This window comes from Rhodamnia argentea, unplaced genomic scaffold, assembly GCF_020921035.1.
Source record: "Rhodamnia argentea isolate NSW1041297 unplaced genomic scaffold, ASM2092103v1 Rarg_v2.28, whole genome shotgun sequence".
Classification (NCBI taxonomy): domain Eukaryota; kingdom Viridiplantae; phylum Streptophyta; class Magnoliopsida; order Myrtales; family Myrtaceae; genus Rhodamnia; species Rhodamnia argentea.
This window is the reverse complement of record NW_025955876.1, coordinates 65,001-82,500: the sequence shown is the minus strand read 5'-3', so window position 1 is coordinate 82,500 and position 17,500 is coordinate 65,001. Positions and strand designations below refer to the sequence as shown.

The 17,500-nt window shown below is 30.4% G+C and overlaps 3 protein-coding genes across 3 annotated transcripts in view; 1 reads left to right on the top strand and 2 right to left on the bottom strand.

Annotated features, from left to right (window-relative positions):
• Positions 1 to 160, top strand: part of LOC125313425 (putative protein TIC 214 N-terminal part) — a gene marked incomplete at its 3' end in the record, with an annotated part of 1,099 nt that extends 939 nt beyond the window's left edge. Inside the window, exon 1 of the mRNA XM_048273167.1 lies at positions 1 to 160. This exon is cut by the window's left edge and continues 939 nt beyond it. Within this exon, the coding sequence (XP_048129124.1) occupies positions 1 to 160 (160 nt within the window).
• Positions 161 to 9,091: 8,931 nt separating this feature from the next.
• LOC125313430 (NAD(P)H-quinone oxidoreductase subunit 1, chloroplastic) lies at positions 9,092 to 12,470 on the bottom strand. Its single transcript, XM_048273170.1, has 2 exons — positions 11,589 to 12,470; positions 9,092 to 10,543 (listed from the first exon to the last, which is right to left on the bottom strand). Exons 1-2 carry the CDS (start codon positions 12,139 to 12,141, stop codon positions 10,005 to 10,007), a joined length of 1,092 nt encoding a protein of 363 aa, XP_048129127.1. The 5' UTR covers positions 12,142 to 12,470; the 3' UTR covers positions 9,092 to 10,004.
• A 678-nt stretch (positions 12,471 to 13,148) lies between these two features.
• On the bottom strand, positions 13,149 to 17,299 carry LOC125313428 (protein TIC 214-like). The gene is made up of 2 exons (XM_048273168.1): positions 15,702 to 17,299; positions 13,149 to 15,626 (listed from the first exon to the last, which is right to left on the bottom strand). The coding sequence occupies exons 1-2, from the start codon at positions 17,159 to 17,161 to the stop codon at positions 14,126 to 14,128; spliced, it is 2,961 nt and encodes a 986-aa protein (XP_048129125.1). The 5' UTR covers positions 17,162 to 17,299; the 3' UTR covers positions 13,149 to 14,125.
• Between the last annotated feature and the right edge of the window lie 201 nt (positions 17,300 to 17,500).

Genomic DNA, 17,500 nt, shown 5'->3' with positions numbered 1-17,500 from the left:
AAGGGATGCATTCAACTTTCAAGAGACATTCTATAAAGATAGCCAAGTTTATAAAACTTCTTATATGGATAGGAAAAAAAAGAAAGAGAATTCGAAGTTAGAAATATTTAAAGAAGAACCATTTTTATTATGGTTTGAAAAAATAAGAAAGGTATTTATTAATTATTATTAAATAGAAATAGAATAAGTAAATAGAATTAAGAATTCATTTTTTTGTTGAAATATGAAATAAATGAAACTTAAAAAAAATTCAAATTAAAAAAATACAAAAAGGAATAAATTAATAAAAAGATTAATACAAACAATAAATACAATAAGAGATAAGAAGAGATGCGACCGCACCCTACATATTTGATACCTTCTCCAAAAAAGAAACTTGTAAGACCAAAACCATTCGTAATTCCATCAATTACTCGTCTATCAAAAAAATGAATTAGTTCAGCTAGTCCTCTTATACCCTGAGTTAAGGATATTGTATAAAAAGCATCTATGTAACCACGATTATATGACCAATCATATATCACATTTATTATTTTGTCTCCTAAAATTCTATTAATACCTCTTTTAGAAAACGAATTTAGTAAGTTCAAATTTTGTAAAGATGAATAAATAGGCTTATATAAAAAAGACGATATAAATATTCCGAAAAAAGCTATACTGACAGAAAAACTTGCATTTGTCACAAATTCATACCAATCCACAGAATTATTTGAATTCTGATGTAAAAGGTTTATAGACGGATTTAACAATTTGGATAATATATCCAAATGAATTCCTTCTTGATTAAAAGAAAAGGGAATTCCTACGACTCCAACAAACAAAGTAAATAGAACTAATATAACCATGGAAAATAGCATAGTATTGTCCGATTCATGAGGATAAGAGAAAATATTTTGAGTACCAAAATGAGTAATAGTAATAAAGGGGTGCATCCTGTTTTTTCCATTACCACCAATTTGATATGTCTTATTCCAAAAAAAAGAAGCCCTTTGATTATTATTCATTGTTAATAAACTTAATAAACGAAAATTGTTTTTAATCGTTTTTGGTACTTCTTTTCCCCATAGAGATATTGAATGGTAGGAACTACTTTTTTGACCACTGTAATTTTGAAAATGAACATTGAAATGTCCCTCAAAAGTAAGTAAATAGATCCGAAACATATAAAATGCGGTTAATCCTGCTGTAGAACAAGCTATTATTGCGAAAATAGGTGAATACAACCAACTATCATTAAGAATTTCATCTTTGGACCAAAAACAAGCAAGTGGAGGAATACCACAAAGAGAAAGTGTACCTACTAAAAAAGCAGTTTTTGTAATTGGTACATGCTTTTTTAAACCTCCCATAAGAACCATATTCTGACTTTTATCTGGAGAATATCCAACAATAGCTTCCATTGAATGAATAATTGATCCGGATCCTAAAAACAACAATGCTTTCGAATAAGCATGAGTAATCAAATGAAATAAAGCGACTCGATAAGACCCCATACCTAGAGCTAACATCATATAACCCAATTGAGACATTGTAGAATAAGCTAAACCTCTTTTAATATCTTTTTGAGCAAGAGCTAAAGTAGCCCCTAATAATACTGTTATTATACCTATTAAGGATATGAAATTCATTATGTAAGGTATGATTATAAAAAGAGGAAGAAGTCGAGCTACAAGAAAAATGCCCGCTGCTACCATAGTAGCGGCATGTATAAGAGCCGAAATAGGAGTAGGACCTTCCATGGCATCAGGTAACCATACATGAAGGGGGAATTGTGCCGATTTAGCAACTGCACCGGCAAATAAAAGAAAGGCACACAAAGTAAGAAATAAAAAAGGAACCTCATTATTCGAAATCAAGTTATTGAATATTTGGAACAAATCCCGAAATTCAAAAGTACCGGTTATCCAATAAAGACCTAAAATTCCTAATAATAAACCAAAATCGCCTACACGATTCGTTACAAAGGCTTTTTGACAAGCAGTCGCCGCACTAGGTCGTGTGAACCAAAAACCTATTAATAGATAAGAACACATTCCAACTAATTCCCAAAAAATATAAATTTGTATCAAATTCGAACTAGTAACTAATCCCAACATGGAAGTATTGAAAAAACTCATATAAGCAAAAAATCTCAAATATCCTTGATCATGAGACATATAATTGTCACTATAAAAAAGAACCAAAATTCCAACAGTAGTAATTAATATTAACATAATAGAAGTAAGTGGATCTATTAAGTGACCGAACTCTAAAGAAAAATCATTATTAATGGTCCAAGACCATACATATTGATAGATAAAACTTCTATTTATTTCCTGAATAGATAGATAGACCGAAAGTATCATAACTATACTTAACAATAAAATACTAGGAAAAGCCCACATACGGCGAAGATTTTTTGTTGCCGTTGGAAAAAGTAGAAGTCCCATTCCTATTAACATAGGAACTGGAAGTGGAATGAAGGGGATAATCCATGAATATTGATATGTATATTCCATAAAAAAACCTTTTAATTTTTAATTAATTCTTTTTAATTCACCGACTCTTATATCTTTTTATAGGTTCAATAAAAATCAAGATATGGAAAACTTAAATAGAATTTGGATTCCTAATTATTCTGAATCTTTCTTCTTTACCCAATACTTCAAAGATTCAAAGCAAAAAGTTAGAATTGGTCAAATGATATGAATATGATCAAGTTACTATTTTAAAATGAAATAACACACTAATTCATTTTATTAATATTGAATATTAAGTATAAGTAAGATTTTTATGAAAATGCAGAAAAAAAATTCAATTATTATTACGATACGTATTCCGATAATTTATATCCATAGAGCAAATAATTACACCAAAATAGAGTAGTTATTACATTACTTTATTTTGATAGAAATAATAGGATGGTGCATACCAAAACTGGCCCAATAAAAAAAAAAAAAAAAAATTAGTTCGTTTATTCATAATCATTAACTAATTCATGGTAGAACTGATTATCTTTCATTCGAATAAAAGACATTTATTTTTCTTTGTAGAAAACGCTAGCATATCCCACACTTTTCTTTCAATACCAGGGAGAAGAAATCGACTTAAAAGAAAAGACAAAATTACTAAGATGACTTTTATAAAATCATATATCCTTTGATTAACTACTAGTTTAATTCGAAATTTAAAAGAAAAAAAAATGTACTCCTTCTTTTTCTTTTGAGCTTGACCAACTAATAAAAAACTAAAGTAATTTGAGTAATTCGGAATTTTTTAGATAAGGATTGGTTTTTAAAACTTTTCGGTGTATTTTTTTACATGGATAAATATAGCACGACGAAAATAGACAGAGATATAAAAAAAAGAAAAAATGGAATTGTTTGACCAATAGATGTCTTTCACATTCAACTAGAGAAATGAATAACTTTTTCAAATTTTTCATGGCCGTTCCAAAAAAGCGTACTTCTATATCAAAAAAACGTATTCGTAAAAACATTTGGAAAAAGAAGGGATATTGGGCAGCGTTGAAAGCTTTTTCCTTAGCGAAGTCTCTTTCTACCGGGAATTCAAAAAGTTTTTTTGTGCGATAATGAAATAGTCAAACACTAGATTAAATAATCTTAATCTTAAAATGGTACTTAAAAAAAAAAAAAAAAAAAAAAAGACAAGGTTTCACTTTTTTTTTAATATGTTTTATCCGGTGGGGATTCTTATTTTCCTCATCGGTACACTTATCCGTCATATCATAATAAATAAGAAAATAAAAAAAAATCTTAAACAAGATGTTCAGTTCAGGCCAATATCGAATTAGTTTTATAAATCCTAAATCAAATTCTTTACAGGACGAAAAACCAACCTAAGGTCTAAGGGTTAATATAAAGCTCTACAAATAGTTAAATAAAAAAATTTGGAATGGCACACTGTACTGTGATCCATAAAAAGACTTTTTTGTTCATTGATAAAAAAGTCCATCTTAGATCCATAAAATCAGATAAATGATAAATGAATTTTAAAATTCAAAAATGAAAAACAACTTTTTTTTTTAGTTATATCTTTATCCTTGAATTGAAGTCATAACTATTTAGTTGCAAGATCTCCATTTTAGGAGAGCATAAACTACGAAAACGTCTCTGTTAAATAAAAAGGAAACCTTCCATTTTCATTCAAAAATTAAATAAAATGATAATAAAGATTTTTATAGGAAACGCTTCAATCCATATTGAAACAAAACGAGTTCTTTCTCATCACTTTGAATGAAAAAAAAATATTGAATTGACTCCTTTAATCTCGACGATTAAAATGAAATAATAATATACTATTATTTCGAATATGCCGCTATGGTGAAATCGGTAGACACGCTGCTCTTAGGAAGCAGTGCTAGAGCATCTCGGTTCGAGTCCGAGTGGCGGCATGGCATCTTCTAAAATAAATAGAATAAATCCTATAATAAATTTCAATTCCGTAGAATTGGTTTACCCCCTTTTTTTTATTTTAATTAAATTAAAACAATTTTATGATATTTTCCACTTTAGAACATATATTAAGTCATATATCCTTTTCGATCGTTTCAATTGTAATTACAATTTTTTTTATAAGCTTATCAGTCGATGAAATCGTAGGACTCTATGATTCGTCAGAAAAAGGCATGATAGCTACTTTTTTCTGTATAACAGGATTATTAGTCATTCGTTGGATTTATTCGGGACATTTCCCATTAAGTGATTTATATGAATCATTCATTTTTCTTTCATGGAGTTTCTCCATTATTCATATGGTTCCGTATTTAAAAAAACATAAAAATTATTTAAGCGCAATAACCGCGCCAAGTACTTTTTTTACCCAAGGCTTTGCTACTTCAGGTCTTTTAACTGAAATGCATCAATCCGAAATAGTAGTACCCGCTCTCCAATCCCAATGGTTAATGATGCATGTAAGTATGATGATATTGAGCTACGCAGCTCTTTTATGTGGATCATTATTATCAGTATCTCTCTTAGTCATTACATTGCGAAAAGCCATAAGGATTTTTAGTAAAAAAAACAATTTTTTAAATGAGTCATTTTCCTTTGTGGAGACCCAATACATGAATGAAAAAAGCAATGTTTTACTAAACACTTCTTTTTTTTCTTCTCGAAATTATTACAGGGCTCAACTGATTCAACAATTAGATCAGTGGAGTTATCGTATTATTAGTCTCGGGTTTATCTTTTTAACCATAGGTATTCTTTCGGGAGCAGTATGGGCTAATGAGGCATGGGGGTCATATTGGAATTGGGACCCAAAGGAAACTTGGGCATTTATTACTTGGACCCTATTTGCGATTTATTTACATACTCGAACAAATAAAAATTGGGAAAGTTTCAATTGCGCAATTGTGGCTTCTATAGGCTTTCTTATAATTTGGATATGCTATTTGGGGGTCAATTTATTAGGAATAGGATTACACAGTTATGGTTCATTTAATTTACATTAAGATCGAATTAAATAAAAAAAAAAATACCGACAAATACAAACATAGAACAAGCCTATATAAAAATAGAATATAAAAATGAGTAAAAATAGAAGATAAGAAAACTTCCTAATTCATGTAGGCTGTCGAGAACCATTTGAATCACTACAATACTTGATTCAAAAGGTTCTCATAAAGACCAAAAATATCTGTTTACAAGTCCAATTTTTTTTTTACTTAAGAGAAAAAGACTTTTTTTTCATTGTACAACGAACAATATTAAAAATAATAATAAGATTACCTTTTTATTTTTTCTTTTATTGATGAAAACTATTGATAAAAATAATTAGATAGAATAGCTTCGACCTTGTCAACAGATAGCGAGAGAACGAAATCTGGATAAATACCAATAGCTATTATTGGTAGAAGGATCGAGATGGAAACAAATAACTCTCGCGGCCCAGAATCAAAAAAATAAGAGTTTGGAACATTAAATAACTTGTATCCATAGAACATTTGGCGTAACATAGATAATAAATAAATAGGAGTTAATATCATTCCAATTGCCATTACAAAAGTAATTAGTATTTTTGGCATTAAAAGATATTGTTGGCTGGTAATTATTCCAAAAAATACTATCAATTCTGCAAGAAAACCACTCATACCCGGTAATGCAAGGGAAGCCATTGATAAGATACTGAACATCGTGAATATTTTTGGAAGGTGGATAGCCATTCCACCCATTTCGTCGAGATAAACAAGACGTATTCTATCATAACTCGTTCCTGCCAAGAAAAAAAGAGCAGCGCCAATAAATCCATGAGAGATTATTTGTAAAATGGCTCCATTGAGTCCCGTATCAGTTATCGAGCCAATTCCAATAATTATGAAACCCATATGAGATACAGAGGAATAGGCTATTCTTTTTTTTAAATTACGTTGACCAAGAGATGTTAAAGCTGCATAGATTATTTGGATTGCGCCTACTATAATCAACCAGGGAGAAAATATAGAATGAGCATGAGGTAATAATTCCATATTGATCCGAACCAACCCATATGCTCCCATTTTTAATAAAATTCCGGCTAGAAGCATACAAGTACTATAATGTGCCTCTCCATGGGTGTCTGGTAACCATGTATGTAAGGGTATAATCGGTAATTTAACAGCAAAAGCAATAAGAAATCCAATATAGAATAGTATTTCCAGTGCCACCGGATACGATTGATTAGCTAATGTTTCCAAATTTAATGTTGGTTCGTTGGAACCATATAAACCAATACCCAGAACCCCTATTAATAGAAAAATGGAACCTCCCGCAGTGTACAAAATAAATTTTGTAGCGGAATATAGACGTTTCTTTCCCCCCCACATCGATAGAAGTAGATAAACGGGAATTAATTCTAACTCCCACATGATGAAAAAAAGTAAAAGGTCTCGAGAAGAAAATGATCCTATTTGACCGCTGTACATTGCTAACATCAGGAAATGGAATAATCGGGAATCTCGAGTAACTGGCCGAGCCGCTAAAGTAGCTAAAGTGGTGATAAATCCCGTCAGTAAAATAGGTCCTATAGAAAGTCCATCTATTCCCAATCTCCAGTAAAAATCAAAAAAATGAATCCATTTATAATCCTCTGTTAGTTGGGTTAATGGATCATTCAATTGGAAATGATAAAAGAATGTATAGGTAGTTAAAAGGAGTTCTAATAAGCATATACATATAGTATACCACCTTATTACCTTATTTCCTCTATGAGGTAGAAAGAAAATTAAAGAACCTGCGAATATCGGCAAAAGTACAATTATTGTTAACCAAGGAAAATAATTCGTGGTAAAGACAAGATACACTTAGACAAAAAAAACCCGTACTCGATAAAGAAAAAAGAATAATATATTATCTATTTTCGAGCACGGGTTTTTGTCGGTAAAAAAAATGAATTGTATTCAAAATGTATTTACGTGGTTTTTTCTGGAACGTATTAATACGCTAGACCCATGCTTCGAGTTGTTTCATGCCATAAATAAACTCGAACGCTCAAAAAATCTGTTGGACAGGCGGATTCACATCTCTTACAACCAACACAGTCCTCCGTTCTTGGAGCAGAAGCAATTTGCTTAGCTTTACATCCATCCCATGGTATCATTTCTAATACATCTGTTGGGCAGGCTCGCACACATTGAGTACATCCTATACATGTATCATAAATCTTTACTGAATGTGACATCGGATCTATAAGTTTTTGAATATCATCAATTTTCGATCTAGTAAACTTGTAAATGTATCATATATTTAGACACTAGATGATTCAATGGATTTTACCATAATTTTTCTAATCAATCGAATTCCGGATCGAGTCATGAGATCGGCCCAAGATACTTTGATTTCTTACGTTTTTCTCAAACCTACGTATTATACGTGCTAATTTGAATTGATGAATATTCTGATTTCTATAATTAATAATATATAATTAATACTACTTATTTATTCATTTATTCAACAAATTCGATTGATTGATACGAGTTGATTTTCTGTTACGATAAATTGACGAAACAATAGCTAATCCAATAGCTGCTTCGGCGGCTGCAATAGCTATAACAAAAATGGAGAAAATATCTCCTTTTAATTGTCGACTATCAAAAAAATCTGAAAATGTTACGAAATTTATATTAACCGCATTGAGGATAAGTTCAAGACACATAAGGGCTCTAACCATATTTCGACTCGTGATCAATCCATAGATACCAATAGAAAATAAATAAGCACTCAAAACAAGTACATGTTCGAGTATCATTGACCAGCTCCTTATTAATTTTGATTCATTTCAATATGAACAAGAATTCAACGTATTCAATTGACTATAATATAACAAGTACAAAACAAAGGAATAGATTGATATTTGGTAATGGATCAAAATAAAGAATTTCTATTTTCTACATGAACAGTTTTCAAATAGAATTGAAGATAAATGGATTTGATAACAGAAAACAAAGTTAAATTTTGATTGCTAGTAAATAGTTATAAAAATTTATCATTGACGAGCAACAGCAATTGCACCTATCAAAGCAACTAAAAGAATTATGGAAATGAGTTCAAATGGAAGAAAAAAATCTGTTGATAAATGAATTCCGATTTGTTGACTATTCCCTATCAAATCTTGCTCGATAATCTGGTTTGACTTTGTCGTCCAGATAATCCCGTACCAAGACGTATCTAAAATAGTAGTCATTAGTGAAACCAAAATACTTGTACAAACCAACGAAGTAATCCCATCTCCAACAGTCCAAAGATTCAAATCTTTGTAATATTCTGAACCATTCATGAACATCACAGCAAATAGAATTAAAACGTTTATAGCTCCTACATAAATAAGGAGCTGCGCAGCCGCTACAAAATGGGAGTTTGATAGAATATAAAATAAGGATATACAAACAAGAACCAATCCCAAAGAAAAGGCAGAATAAATTGGATTGGTAAGTAATACCACTCCTAAACTTCCTAATATAAGACCTGATCCCAGAAAAACTAAAAGAAAATCATGTATTGGTCCAGGCAAATCCATTATTATATGTAAAAGAGAAATAAATTGAAATGTTTTTCATGATTTTATTGACCTGACAAGGAATTTTTGAATTTTTTTAGGATATGCTCCTAATTGCATTTAATTCTAATCGAATGGATTTAAAATGGGTCTAGGTCCAATTAGTGGACCAATAGAATATGGTTTTCTCTTTACCCAAAAGATTTACACCAAAGAAAAGGGTAATTTAGCTCAAAACTCAAATTCTATTATTAGATTCAATTTTCAATCCAACTTGAATCGCACTTCTTACCAACTAATCAACAGTTAATTGGAATTTTTAGTTATTGACAAAAAAAAAAAAAAAAAAGAACTCATTCCTGTAGATTAGATCAAATTGAACCTTACTAATTGGTGGAGATTCCTCTTTAATTAAAGGGGTTTCACATTTTTTTTTTATTTTATTATTACGAATTCGAAATTGTTCGAATTGTATAATCGTTAATTACTGACATTGGTAAACGACCCAAAGCGATTTGATTATAATTCAATTCGTGACGATCATAAGTAGAAAGTTCATATTCTTCAGTCATTGATAAACAATTTGTTGGACAATATTCAACACAGTTACCACAAAAAATACAAATTCCGAAATCAATACTGTAATTAAGCAAGCGTTTCTTTCGTATACCAGTTTCCAATTTCCAATCAACAACAGGTAGATCTATAGGACATACACGAACACATACTTCACAAGCAATGCATTTATCAAATTCAAAATGGATTCGGCCGCGAAAACGCTCGGATGTAATTAATTTTTCATAAGGATATTGAATAGTTACAGGTAAACGATTTGCGTGGGATAAGGTAATCATGAACCCCTGACCAATGTACCTTACGGCTCGTACTGTTTGTTGACCGTAATTCATGAACCCAGTTACCATAGGGAACATATCGTAAAGATCTATGAATAATTTTATGTTTGTTTCTTTCTCTTGTTTGATATTTGAGAGAAGTCGTAAATCTAGAATATCCTATTCCTTTTTTTTCCTTTACAATGAAATGAGTTGGAAAGAAGTTGTTAATAATAGATTACCGAGGGAAATGGGTAAAAGAAATTTCCATCCAAGATTTAATAATTGGTCTATTCTTAGTCTAGGTAAAGTCCATCTTGTTGTGATAGAAATAAACAAGAACAAATAAGTTTTAGCTAATGTAATAAAAATACCAATTGTCGTTCCAAACACTCTACCTACTTTATTTATTTCAAATAGCTCGGGAACGAATATATAAGGAATAGAGATATTCCAACCCCCTAAGTAAAGAACTGTTACAAATAACGAAGAAACTAATAGATTTAGATAGGAAGCAACGTAAAATAACCCAAATTTGATACCCGAATATTCGGTTTGATAACCTGCTACTAATTCTTCTTCTGCTTCTGGTAAATCAAAAGGTAATCTCTCGCATTCTGCTAGGGAAGAAATTAGAAAAACGAAAAACCCTATAGGTTGACGCCACAAATTCCATCCCCAAAAACCATATTTGGACTGGGCCTCAACTATATCAACTGTACTTGAACTGTTAGATAATCATAGTCGATGATAACATCACTATTCCCATCGCTATTCCAGAACCGTACGTGAGATTTTCACCTCATACGGCTCCTCGAGGGCCATCAATAAATCTAAGGACCAAATTGATATTATTTATATTGATATGTTTGTAGTATAATACTATAATATCGATTCGAAATTAAATATATTCAATTAAATATATATTCTATATAGATAGAGTTAAAACCGATCGGAAGGTCCTGAATTAGACCAATGAAATTCTGTCTGCTATAATAATAACTAAAAAAGCACTTCTGAATTGATCTCATCCTTTAATAATTAAAATTTTTCTTTATTGAGTAATAACTTAATCCTTCAATAAAATACTCTTTGTAAAAATATCAATAGATATTTCAACCCATTCTTTTTGATTACGAAAAAAAAAAAAAAAAAATTATACATTAGTTCCTGAATAATTTTTTTTTTTTTTTTCGTTCCTATTCTTCTTTCTGAAAAAGGGGGGTTTCAAAAAAAGGATTATTTCGTTCCTGATAGTCATTTTGGAATCTGTGGATAGGAGCATACTCTGAATCGGAATCGTGGGTAGTACTGCTTGATCATTTCTACTAACTTCAAGCCCCAATTACTATTCTTTTTATGTTATGTAAAAATTCCTTTTGGATAATTTATATAACAAATCTCTATTACGAATCCTTTATGTATTTTGGTGTTCCTAACCATCCACTGATTTTTGCTCAATCACCCGTTATGGTAATACATCGAAACGATAGTGAAAACTCTATACGGTTGATCTTTTGAGTTGAGCCCGCTTCAAGCCAGGATGACTAATCAACCAATCTTGGGGTAAAAGTCTTGCTTATATTTACTTTTTTGTTTAATTCTTGTACGTAGGAAATGAGACTCAATCTTTTTACTGCTAATTTCTAAGCTGTTTTCTTTCACTCATACAACTATCTGATTTAGGTCATCAAACTGAATGATGAATAAAAAAGGAGATATCTATTCAATTTCTTTTCGAAAAATAAAGAAAAGAGAATTTTATGTTTTAACGAATCGCACGTAGAGATATTGATAATACACAAAGAGTTAATGGTATTTCATAACTAATCGATTGAGCAGCGGCTCGTAGACCACCTAAAAAAGAATATTTATTATTTGATCCATATCCTGACATAAGAAGTCCAATGGGAGCAATACTGGAAATGGCAATCCATAAAAAAACACCGATATTGAGATCAGATAAAACAAAGTGATAACTAAAAGGAATTACTGAATAACTTAGTAAAATGGATATAACTGCTATGGATGGTCCTATACTGAATAAACGAATATCTCCTCTAGATGGAAAAAGATTCTCTTTGAAAATAAGTTTTGTGCCATCTGCTAAAGCTTGAAGAATTCCCAAAGGACCGGCGTATTCGGGACCAATACGTTGTTGTATTCCTGCAGATATTTCTCTTTCTAACCACACAATTACGAGTACACCTATTGTGATTCCCAATACAAGAGTCAAAATAGGTAAAAACATCCCTATGATTCCATAGACTTCTTTTAAAGATTCTAATCTAGAAAAAGAATTTATATCTTGTACTTCTGTTGTATCAATTATCATTTTAACGGTCAACTTCTCCCATAATGATATCTATGCTACCTAGTATTGTCATAATATCGGCCAATTTCATTCTTTTAACTAACTGAGGAATAATTTGCAAATTGATAAAACCAGGTGGACGAATTTTCCACCTCCAAGGAAAACCACTCTGATCTCCTATTAAAAAAATTCCCAATTCTCCCTTTGGGGCTTCAACTCTTACATAAAGTTCTTGCTTCGGCAATTCAAAAGTAGGAGAAGGTTTTTTACTAATGAATCGGTATTCAAAATCATTCCATTCGGGATCCCTTTCTCTAGCAAAGCACCGGGTTTCTAAATTCTCATAGGGCCCCCTGGAATTCCTTCCAGGGCCTGTTGGATAATTTTTATAGATTCCGTTATTTCACCGATTCGGACTAAATAGCGAGCTAATGAATCCCCTTCTTTTTGCCAATGGATTTCCCAATCCATTTCGTCGTAACATTCATAATGATCAACTTTACGAAGATCCCATTGGATTCCGGAAGCTCGTAGCATTGGTCCCGATAAACCCCAATTTATTGCTTCTTCTGGACCAATAATGCCTACCCCCTCAACTCGTTCTAAAAAAATAGGATTTCGCGTAATAAGTTTTTGATATTCAGAAACCGCTGTTAAAAAATAATCACAGAAATCCAAACATTTATCTATCCATCCATAAGGTAGATCGGCCGCTACTCCTCCGATACGAAAATAATTATGCATCATTCTCATACCGGTGGCAGCTTCGAATAGATCATATACTAATTCTCTTTCTCTGAAAATATAGAAAAAAGGAGTCTGTGCACCAATATCTGCCATAAAGGGGCCAAGCCATAACAGATGAGAAGCTATACGACTCAACTCTAACATAATTACTCTGATATAACTGGCTCTTTTAGGTACTTGAATATTTCCCAACTGTTCTGGTCCATTTACTGTTATTGCTTCTGTGAACATAGTAGCTAAATAATCCCAACGTGTTACATAAGGTAGATATTGTATAACTGTTCGATTTTCCGCAATTTTTTCCATTCCTCGGTGTAAATAACCCAATATTGGTTCACAATCAATAACATCTTCACCATCTAGAGTAAGGATGAGCCGAAGAACACCATGCATTGATGGGTGGTGAGGTCCCATATTGACTATCATGAGGTCTTTTCTTGTAGTTGTTACATTCATAGGTTATTCCTCGATTCATTCTTTCATGAATTGCTGAAAATGAAAAGAAGTTCATTAAAATTCAAGATCTAATAAAAAAAATCAAATAATTCAAATTCCTTTTTCAATTAACGAGTTTTTAATTCCCGAATATCCAGCCGACTAATTAATTCTTTATAACGTATTCTATTTTTCTTTGACAAATAAGACAGCAGTCGTTGGCGTTTTCCCAGGATTTTACGTAGACCTCTCTGAGATAAATAATCTTTTCTGTGCAATTCCAAATGGGAAGTAAGTCTTCGTATCTTATTGGTGAAACGAAATACTTGAAATTCAACGGACCCCCTGTTTTCTTCTTTTTCTTCTTGTGAAAAAACTGAAATGAATGAATTTTTTACCATAAAACGGATTTTCTATCCTCTTTTTTTTAATGGATTTTACTGATCAGTAAGAATAATGCTAGTCATTTTAATTTGGTATACACAATAATCTTAATTTCTTTATGAACTCCCAATTTTATCAAATAAAATTAATCAATCCAATTTGATTTTAAATTTTATTCTTATAGGAATACGAATATGAAAATTCGTATAGGAAAGGATGATATGTTTCTACATTTAGAAAAGAGAAAAATTTTTGGGTCTAATCTAATAATAAAAAATAAGAAGATTCCGGTAATAATTTATAGATCTATTGGATATTGATACATGCATTGAATTAGTATTCATGTATCAGACTAGAAGGGAAGACAATACACGGGGTGCAAGTTTTTGTTTCATATACCATACATATATGGTACAGAATATATATGAAAGACGCATAATTAACAAATTTGCAATCGTGGATACATATGTATCCTTATCATAGTGAAGCGACTCCCATTATTGGTATCAAACCAATATCGATTCATACAAGATAAATCTTCTAATCGATAATTAGGACAAAGAAAGAACTTTAATTTAATTAGTTTCTTTTTATCAAAATGTTTGCTTTTATCCAAAAATTCACCACCCTTTTTTACGTTGTTGCAAAATACTGGATTTTTATGAATACCATTTCTCTTCCTCGAATTGAAACAAATTAGAATTCTTAGTTCTCTACGTCCTTTAGCGGATAAAACTTTTTCGGGAACAAACAACAAATCATAATGATTTTTGTATCTATTTTCAGCCATTCTTTGATGTCTTGCAATGGATTTATCCAAATTAATCTTAGCAACATAGCTTTTTTTTCGGTATCTTTGATTAATTTTGGGCTTACTCTTATTAACCAATGAAATATTTAGACTTTGATATATAATAAATTGTCCGTCATTTTTGATAGACAAACGAACTGGTTCGATAATTAATATACCCTTTTTCATTAATTCTATAAGAGTTAAATCCTTTTGAATCATCAGAATATCTAAACTCATTTCTCCCCTTTGAATAGAGGATATAGCAATTTCTCTTGGATTTATCAGTCTAAGTAGGAGACAATATACTTTGATATTATTGATCATTCTTTGATTTAAAGAATCATCCCATCTCAATTGAAAACGTAAATACCTTTTTAGGAAAAAATCAAGCTCTGCTTCCGTGTTGCTCTTATATTGCTTTTTCTTTCTACGTTTTTTCATATCTGAACTTGCATAATCTTCTTCAATATCTTTTTCTTGGTTTGAGAGAAGTGATCCAAGATTCGCTTGATTTTGTGCATCTGATTCAAGATTATCTCGACTTGCAGATTCTTTTTCTTCTTGATTTCTATTCTCTAATTCAATCGATTTTTTTTCATTCGAAAATATAAAAAGATCCCTTTTGTTCTTTCGAGTGATGTTTTTATTTTCAGTAACATTTTCATTAAAATTTAAAAGAAGTAATTGGATTGGTATGATCCAGGGTTTCATAATATATGTATTATAAAGCAGCACAAATTCTGGAAAGAACCAAAGTTTCAGATTCGATATGGGACGACTTAGTATTTCTTCATTCATTCCCATCCAATCAAAAAGGTCTTTTTTTTTGTTGGATGCCGTAATTCCTCCATTTTGGGAAATTTTAAGATAAAAAAGACCTTTTTGATCCATTTTATTAATTATTTTATCAATTATTTGATAATTATTAACCCCAGTCTTAGTATTTTTATTACCATTGGGATCGATATCAATCCAGGACTCAATATCGACTTTATTTCTAAGACAAAAATCGAAAATTCTCCAATCAAAATATTTTCTATATGTAAATTTATCCAGATTCATAATATCATCATCTTCTAAATTAATAGAGATAATACCTCCTAGCATATCAACTAATTTACCTTTTTTATATATCTTGTTGTAATTATAAGAAATCTCTTGCTTATTATTTAAACGTAATGGTGATACATAAATATATAAATCCTTCTTATTTTCATAATTAATCGATTTATATGAGAAAAGGTCATATCTATAGTATTTTTGAAAGTTATATTTTGAATTTGGTAATGAATTTGATTCAAATTCATCGGAATGCCTTTTGGTTAAATCTTTATTTTGCACTATACGTGTTTGATTGAATCTATTTCGCCATTTGTGTGGTACTAATCGATACCATCTAATCGTAGATAAATCATATTGATAATGACCCCTTAACCAGTTTTTCCATTGAATCATTCCCGAATTCAAAATATTTTGATGTTTTAATTCAGAATGAAAAATTCCTTGTGTTTCAAAATAATCCTTTATTTCATTTTTAAGAAAATGAGATGTTCCGTGATATTGAAGGATATATCTTAACTTATACAAGTTACGAATTTGCGTTTGATATAATTGGTAAAATACATATGCTTGTGAGAAGGAGTATAAGAAAATCTTTGAATTTGGATTACTAATATCCGAAATTGATTTTTTTATAGTCCAAATAAAACGAATTTTATTTTTATTTGTTTTAAAAATATTTTCTTTATTTTTTTCATTATTGTAAATGTATTTATCGATCATTTTTTTTGAATTATCAAAAAAAAGTTGTGTAGTGATCCTCGGAATATTAATGATACGGAGAAGTATATCTATGTATATCCTTTCAACTAAAAATTTGAAAAAAGAATATGATTGACGGATTAATCGAACATTTCTTCTTTTTAATTTCTGCAAAATATTTTTTATTGATGTTAATAGTTTAGTAGGGTAACTTCTTTTATTAGAACTAATATTTCTATTTATTTCCGGAGTTAAAAATCCTTTCTTCTTATCTTTTTTAATTTTTTCTATTTGATTCCTGATTGTGCTGGTTCTATCAGCCAGATCTTTCATTTTTTTTTCTGTCAATGAATAATCTGTCAAATCCATAAATCGAATTTGAATGGACGATTCATTAATCATCCCATTACCGATTATCCCATCTTTTTCTTTTTTAGTTTCACTCAATTTATATATTTCTCTTAATCCAAATAATGGAATTGGGTTTCTTTTGGAAAGTTCTTTTATTATTACTTTTAAAAATAGAATGTTTTTCATGACCCATTTTTTTCTTTCTTTTGAAAGGTTAAAAAAAAAATTTATTTTTTCTTTTAAAACCTGTATAACTAAAAAAGAATTCTTTTGCAATTTTCTAATTTTTTTTCTGAGTTCTTTAAAAATGGGTTCAAAAAATGAACGTTGTTTTATGGGAGAACCAAAAGGAAGTTCAGTTTCCATTCCCCAAACTGTTAAAAAACAAAAATCGTTTTTTTGTCCTTTATTTCTCAGCGGATCTTTCTGGGGGGGTGTCACCTTAGATCTGTGCCAAGGTTTAAGGCAAAAAGGAAATAGGATCTTTATTTGAATACCGTCTGTCAGCCAATTTTTTGGAAATTCTGTTTCTGATAATTGAACACCATTATAGGTGCATTTAACATGCATTTCTCTATTCCAATCTTTTAAGTCCTTGGACCACTCGGGAAATTGAAATAATAAGATACGGGCTATATTTTTAGCTATTATCAATGAAGGTAATAGAATATATTTTCTAAGAAAAGATTGGGTTACTAATAGGGATCCTCTTATTACTTGAGCAAATAAAATGCTATCCCAGGCTTCCGCTATTTCTATTCGTTCTTTCTCTTCTCTTTTGTATTCTTCTCTTTTTTTTCCCTCTTTTTTTTTTCACTTTCCTTTGTCCTTTCCTCGGTATAATCCGAAATTCGTAATTCTGTTCTTTTTTTATACATCCATTTTTTCAAAATGAATTTTATCATCCCG